The sequence below is a fragment of the Anneissia japonica genome, unplaced genomic scaffold, assembly GCF_011630105.1.
Source record: "Anneissia japonica isolate Jap-2015-1 unplaced genomic scaffold, ASM1163010v1 scaffold1302_len1884557_cov193, whole genome shotgun sequence".
Classification (NCBI taxonomy): domain Eukaryota; kingdom Metazoa; phylum Echinodermata; class Crinoidea; order Comatulida; family Comatulidae; genus Anneissia; species Anneissia japonica.
In genome coordinates this window covers 47472-55223 of record NW_022736804.1, presented here as the reverse complement: position 1 = coordinate 55223, position 7752 = coordinate 47472, and the positions used below count along the sequence as shown (strand labels likewise).

At 31.9% G+C, this 7752-nt stretch overlaps 1 protein-coding gene across 2 annotated transcripts; it reads right to left on the bottom strand.

Moving 5' to 3' along the window:
* Positions 1 to 3084: 3084 nt before the first annotated feature.
* On the bottom strand, positions 3085 to 7437 carry LOC117116900. 2 transcript variants are annotated; one of them, XM_033261028.1, is made up of 4 exons: positions 7347 to 7437; positions 5186 to 5742; positions 4306 to 4461; positions 3085 to 3928 (listed from the first exon to the last, which is right to left on the bottom strand). In XM_033261028.1, exons 1-4 carry the CDS (start codon positions 7347 to 7349, stop codon positions 3859 to 3861), a joined length of 786 nt encoding a protein of 261 aa, XP_033116919.1. In that variant the 5' UTR covers positions 7350 to 7437; the 3' UTR covers positions 3085 to 3858. The 2 variants fall into 2 exon arrangements, with proteins under 2 accessions (XP_033116919.1, XP_033116918.1); XM_033261027.1 differs by lacking the exon at positions 7347 to 7437 and adding an exon at positions 6177 to 6298.
* Between the last annotated feature and the right edge of the window lie 315 nt (positions 7438 to 7752).

Genomic DNA, 7752 nt, shown 5'->3' with positions numbered 1-7752 from the left:
TATAACAATAAAATTAATACATACACACTCTAAACACCATTTTTTAATGTCTGAAAGTGTTTTTCCGCGGAGCGTCTGTGGTTATTTTGGACATTATTATAATATAAAATCTTTAAGTAATCATAGCCGTGTATCTTAGGAAGCCGAGTTTTTCGCTTTACTTTTTGATATTTTCCCCTGTGATTCCGACATTAGGCCTATGTGCCAGAATAAAAATATCCTGACCGAAAATAAAGCATAAAGAAATAGTATCGTTAAATTTTAATACATCTCATAGTTTTTTGGGTGTTGGACCAGAACAGTTGTATATATTTACTTATTTACTTTTTAGATCGGAAATTCCGTCATTGTAAACACTGACTTCAACGAAACGTCATATAATATTTTATTAGATTTTGTTTTAAAATTGATATTGAACAATAACTGTATTGATATGCTGATATTGAACTAAAAATATCAATTATTCTAAGCCAATGTTATTGTCCAGATAAAAGTTTTCAAATTAATTTTCTTTACTGCATGGTAAGTCATTCGTTGTATTTTTTTCTCCACGAAGTCAACCGGATGTTTAATGAACACAATTCCTTGATGGAACAAATATATTCTGTATTGATTTAATTTATTTAGAATCGCCATGTAGGCCTATATTATAACATTTTTGATTAAACAATATTGCTTCGCTCAGCATTTTGGACTGTACGTGGTATTTCAATATCTTAAAGTGAACTACATGTTTTTTGTGTAGCTTTTTTAAAGACTGAAATTTCGAGTGCGATGATATTCAGTTGGTATAAAACATTTTGCCCAATTTCTACCCAGGTTGGATGTATTCATTCAAAATTTGTTTTCTATTTGATAGAACATACCACCATGGGCAAAACAACCACAAGTTACGCTCTCTTCGCTCAAGATCCTGCCATCTACTTGTCACCGGTGTAAGTATGAAGCTCTGAATCCGCATCTGCGACTCAACCTGTGCGATAGTTAGGATAAACTCTGGTCCGCGTCTGTGCCGTCCTGTATCACTTAACCATATGGTCATTCAAAATCACGTTAATTAAAGGATGTGATGGAATTTGGGCTATACGTCATCATTATCATCATCATTATCCCCATCACCGTCACATTATTATTATTATTATTATTATTATTATTATTATTATTATTATTATTATTATTATTATTATTATTATTATTATTATTATTATTATTATTATTGTTATTATTATTTATTATTATTATTATTATTATTATTATCATCATTATCAATATTATCACCATTATTATTATTATTATTATTAGTAGTAGTAGTAGTAGTAGTAGTAGTAGTAGTAGTAGTAGTAGTAGTAGTAGTAGTAGTAGTAGTAGTAGTAGTAGTAGTAGTAGTATTTTATTGTTATTATTATCGTCATCATTATCACTCAGTACAAACAAAACCTTAGATAAGGCAAGTATGATGTAAAACGAATTGCTTCAATAAATGAGGTAAATAAAACTTTATCACAAAGTCATCATAGCATTTATCATTATCGTGTTATTACCAGCGTTATCAACGATTACTCGTTATTATCAACATCATTGTCGCTGCGCTATTCTCTTCTATCTCTTCTACATTTGCTTCTTTCCCTGTTACATCTCAGTCTTCGCAAGTTATGCTGAAGTTACAATACGTATTATTTTCATACTATTACTATCATTCACACAACATGCACATGACGATTTTAAATGAGATATAAAGAAACAGAAATGGAAGCACACACATTGTTTATTCGAAAACTTCAAGTGAATCTTAGCTTATCAAATATCGGGGGAAGATCCAGGACACAGGGGCAACTCACTTTACCCTGTGGTTTTCACTGTCAACATTGCCAACTATATAACACAGATCATATACTGTGGTTCTTCTCTCCTCCCCTTGTTTTAGAAATGGACCTTTCCGGAGTATCAAACTTAACAACTGACCAATCAAGACACAAGATACTTTCTTGTCTGAACTAATTCTGTATTAGTTCAGACAATAAGGTATCTTGTGTCTTGTATCATCAGAACAGAGGGCCAAAATTTATACGTACTTGACTACAAACGCTCAATCGTCTTACGGGACCTTAGTAACAGTATCTAAGGGAGGGGCTTAGGGAAAGGTCTATTCCGGAGTCACCATTTGTCTTCACATAATACTTAATTTAAATAAACTACAAAAAAGGTTTTTTTTTTTTACCTTGTTCAGTAGATGAACCACGTCATATATAATGTATAGATCATACATGTAAAGTAGTACGGTAATCGAAGATCAACATGAATAATGGTGATGGTAAATGACAGAGTTGATGTTGATGATGATAATACTATTATTAAATACCGTATTCCATAATCTTAACAATAATAAAATTATAATAATAATATTTATTATTACGATGATAATCATGGTGATGGTATAAGAAAATGATGATGCTGATGGTGACGACTACGATGATGATAACGATGATGATGATAATGATGACAGTGGTAGTGTTGGTTTTGAGGATAATGTAGGTGATGATGATGGTGATGATGGGAATTGCGATGACAATAGTAGTGGTGGTGGTGGCGCTGCAATGATAGGTGGTGGTGAGAATAGTGATGAAGATGGTCATGGTGGCGTTCTGAGGATGATGACGAGGATGATAAAGATGATCATAATTGTGATTGCCATCATGTGAACACCAACGGTAGTGAATATGATGATTAATGTATGTACATTGGTGTTAGATGTGTTTATATGTGACATATCTGTACCTATTACACTTGCATCTTGGTATTATATAAATGTTATATAAGTACACATGCAGTTTCACGACAAATGTGTATGATGCATACATACATGTTTCGATACATTATCGTTATTCAATTAGATAATGAATACAAAAGTTCACATTAGGAACGCTGTAAAATCTGAGTAGTCTATAAAATTCCTAGTTTCATTTACTACAATAAATATAAATAGGCCTATATAAATATAAGCTACCTTCGAAAAAATGTGTATAAGAGACAGAGTGGGAACCGGCCTTCATCGTCACGGGCGGCCTAGGCGCGCTAGGAATATTACCACAATTATTACGCCTCGTCATTGATTCCATATTGACAAACAGGAGAAAAGTACAAACTTATCCACTGGCGTATATATCGTCCTCGTGAGAGTACACACGTATAGGAAGTGCACTGCCATTACAAGGACGCAGGCGAAATGCAAAGCGTGGAGTTTGAAACCCCTCCCTCCTCTTTAAGGTGGATTAATGGATTATGAGAATAATTCGGACAAATTTTCCCATGGATTGATCATCATCAGGACTTTGTATTTGAAATTTATCATCTCAACCTCCCTACAGCTCTATTCCGAATTTATATTTTACATACATAATAACGATATTTTATAATATAGAAATATGTATATAAATATAATCATTCAAGTTTAAGTTTTAATAAATAAATAAATAAATAAATACATATATAAATAAATATAATGTCTAGGATAACTTACATACCGGTATTTCCTTTCTATACCATCTCTTATAATAAAATATAACAACATCTGTATAAAAGATAAATAATTTATAGGCCTATTTATAATATAAATCTATTATACCACAAGTACTTGGCATACCTGTAAGTATATAAAGGCTATGGTGTTAAATAGACTGGATTGCACGTTTCAACAAAGAGTATAGATAGAACTATAACAAAAAATATAAATATATATGAAACTGTACTCTTTGGTTACACTCACTATCTAACAAAAGGTAGAAAAATACCCAGTAACAATTCGTTAAAATACATGCGAATCGGTTAGTTGAACGGCTGCCGTTTCTCATGCTGTGTGAATTATGCGTTATATCTTGGCAATATTCTAGTGACGCAGGCTAATGGTAGGGTTTCTACATCGTAATAGTACCTGAAAAAAGTCAACAGGAAAATTATTAGAACTATGCTGAGTTTGAATTAAGACATCATAAATTTCACAACAAAGCACGCCAAACCTGGCCAAGAAATAAAAAGCAAAAATCTCAAACGTATATAGATCTACATATAAAAGTGAGGTTCAGCAGTAGCTTTGATGGGACATTTTATTACCACATAGTGCGATATATATATATATATATATATATATATATATATATATATATAGGTTACAATGCTTAGATAATTTCGTTTTATTGTTTTGTCTTTTCATTGATAGGTTACCTTTCTATTTAATCTGAAGACGAGTTATGAAGTATTAGAAAAATAAAAACAAAGTATGCCTATTATTTAACAGGATGACCAACTTACTCATAAACACCGTCTACACAACCCCCTATGCGAAGTACAGGTACGTCGTAGACCACGTGATCGCAAACATAGTCACTAGAAAAGGTCGCAGTGTTTCCATTCATAGTTATGCCAGTACGGCAGTTGCATTGATAGTATTTCAATGTTCTTGGATATCTGGAAAGAAAACATTTGAAAGTTCTTGAAACAATATACAGGTGATTAACGCTATCCAATATTCTTTTGTAAATATTCCACTAATTAATAGAGTTAGTCAGTAAGGAATTTACTGACTTTTCACGTTCCTTCCATATTTGAAAAACAAATGGTATATATATATACATTGTGTCACAACAGGAAAACAGGAACCATACTTGTATTCCAGAGCAAGGTAATCAAAAGCTAAAATGTAATAGACCTATGCACAGATAAGCCGATGCTCGTTAAAATGGTCTAGTACTCATATGAGGTGGATTTAAGCCGTGAAGGTCTATAGTAGCCCGTATATTATGTGAATACAAATAGGAATGCAGATCTGTAGCCGATATCATGTTGGCTTTTTATAGGGTAAAGGTAATAGCAATAGCAAACTTCGGGTACAGTGTATACGTATATATATATAGGCTATATATATATACATATACATATATATATATATCCTATATATACATACATACATACATATATATATATATATATATATATATATATATATATATATATATATTACAATACATATAGGAACCGTGCGTGCGTTTAAATTGGTGTATGTCAAAGAGCATAAGGAACCAATAAACACGAGATTTCGTGTACATATTGGTAGTGTTAGTAGGCTACATTTCGCGAGGATAGGATCTGATGTGAAAACGGAAAATTATATGCAGTTTTTGATGTAACTCACCTCATGTAATCTACATGCGTCTTCTCGTCGAAAGGACACGTAGAGCGAAACCTTAACAATTTTTGAGTATTAAAATTATCCAATACTGTCTGAGGGCATGTCTGATTGACCGGGTATGTGTATGTGTAATTGTACCCACTGCTAGCCTGTTGACTGCCACTCGAAGTCTCGCGACTCAAGCGAAATAAAAGTTGATCGTCTGGCAGCTGTTTGCATTCAGTCGCTTGATCTTCCTCTGCAGTCACTGTGGTGCCAATTCCATCGGCTCCAGTCGATGTCTGAACGCTTCTTTCCAGTGATAACAATGTTGCGTCTTCGTTGGAAGCGTCTCTCTTTTCAGACGTTCGTAGCCCTGTTGTCAGAGAAAGAAGGCCTAGCACATCCACTGCTGGTTTTGTTGCAATTGTGTCTGTGTGTCGCTCGGTTGTCACTTCGTTGCGTTCAATGTTAATGGCTTTACTAGTTGCACTCGTTTCCTTTTGCTTAATAACGAATGCTGAACATTCGACCGAAAATAAGATTAACGTCGCTAAAACCGCACATAACATTCTGAATACCTAAAGAAAAATATGAAAAAATGTAATAATTAATGTATAAACTTTCAACTGCGACACAGTATGTAGTTCCTCCATTGTGATAAGAATAATTAATAAATAATAGTATAATGTAATAATAATATAGACCTAATAATTATAATACTATATTAAATGATAATAATAAAAATAAAAATAATAATGATTTTATTGGATATCTTAATAATAATAGGAATTACGAAAATAATAGGTAAAAATGAAATATAACTGCAAAAAAAAAAAATAAAAAAAAACTACAAAAAAAAAAAAAAAAAAACTAAAAAAAATGACAGATTGCGATTGAGATAACAAATTTATATAAGAAACTAAAACGAATGTAAAGTAAATAGGAAAGATTTTCAAAATATATGCAGTGTAATAATAATACAAGTTATTGTAGCTATAATTTTAAAAAATACCTTAAATTGCTGGCGAGATGTGGATGTATTTGTCCAACTCATCTTATAAAGCTTAGGCCTATGTTAGTCTACTATATCCCGATAAGAAACTGTTTATGCCCACATGGCCATTAAAAGTCCCCTTATATATGACATTTTTTGGAAAATCCTATCAGCCAAAAATACAAATGACAGATCTTAAATATATTTGACCTCAATGAAATTCACGTTACCGGATTTGCTTTAATGACATCATCTTTTGTATTACATCATATGAATAGTATGTCCCAAGTATAACGTAGGCCTATGTAAACTATGCAGACAAGGGAGGGATGTAACACTTGGTCACCGAGCCAATGCTACCAAAAACATTGATAGCAGAATAGGTTATTAAATGAAATTAAAAGCATTTTGTCAATATAAATCGGTATAATGGAAATGAACAACTTATTTAAAGAGCTACACGGATGTGTCCTGTATACCCATAACAAGTTTTCAGCTTTGAAAAAGGTGGGGAAAAAAGAGGGAAATTCCCTAATTGTTGGTGGCGCTGTACAGAAAAACACTCGATTGGTTTTTAGCAAAGGTTATAAATTCAAATGAGCGTATTTATTTGTGTCATGTTTATCATGATGTAACTAGGCTATTAATTTTATTGTTAATTGTTACAATTTATTATTTTTAAAATTAAGAGTTATAAACTTAAACTAACGAACACATTTATGATAAATAAATAGTATTACTGTCTACTCTATTAAGTCTTATGTGACAAATATGTATTTGCCTATATATTATGACAGTTATTTTTGCTAAAGTCCCACAAATCGAAAAAAAGTCGTGCGTTTGTTAAACAATACGTGTAGACTACTCATTGGGCAGTTCAAGAGCGCATTGCTGGCCCTAATCTGATTGGTCACTTGTTAAGTGTAATTGTGAACAAAACATCATTATATATATATATTTTTTTTCAATTGAAAGCATATCATAGGCTCATAGGCTTATGTTTAATTTCCTTTTAAAAGTTTAGTTTAGTATTACAGATAGTATATCTTTCTTATTAAAATGATTTCCAAAAGAAAAGTTGATCGCTAATCTCACAGTACAGTGTGCATTATACAATTAAAGTAAAGTAAAATACAAGTTCTGCTAAACAACATGATATTCTGGACATATCGTTTACGGCCTACTTACCATAATGTTAGATTCACAAAATCGTTTTCAGGTGAAATACTTGTGTATAAGTTACACTTCGAAGTCTCTCTTATTGAATACTCGATTTTTGTTTGACTCTGCTATTTATACTATTTGGCAGGAAACACACGGCATAATTATGTGTTAAATATATTGACGTCATAGTAGGTCTAATTACAAAAAAAACTATATTTCCTTCAGTAGAAATCCGTATAAAACCACAGAGTACTATTACCGCACTTTGGTTACATAATTTTAGGAAAAGCTGCAGTAGGTATGGATGTGTTTCTTTTTAAATCATATTCTCAATAGTCAGATTATTTTCCCTGATTCAGATATTAGAATATAGTGTAATGAGCATAATAACATTAAGAGTTTGCACTTAAAAACCACAAGAGTTTCCTGA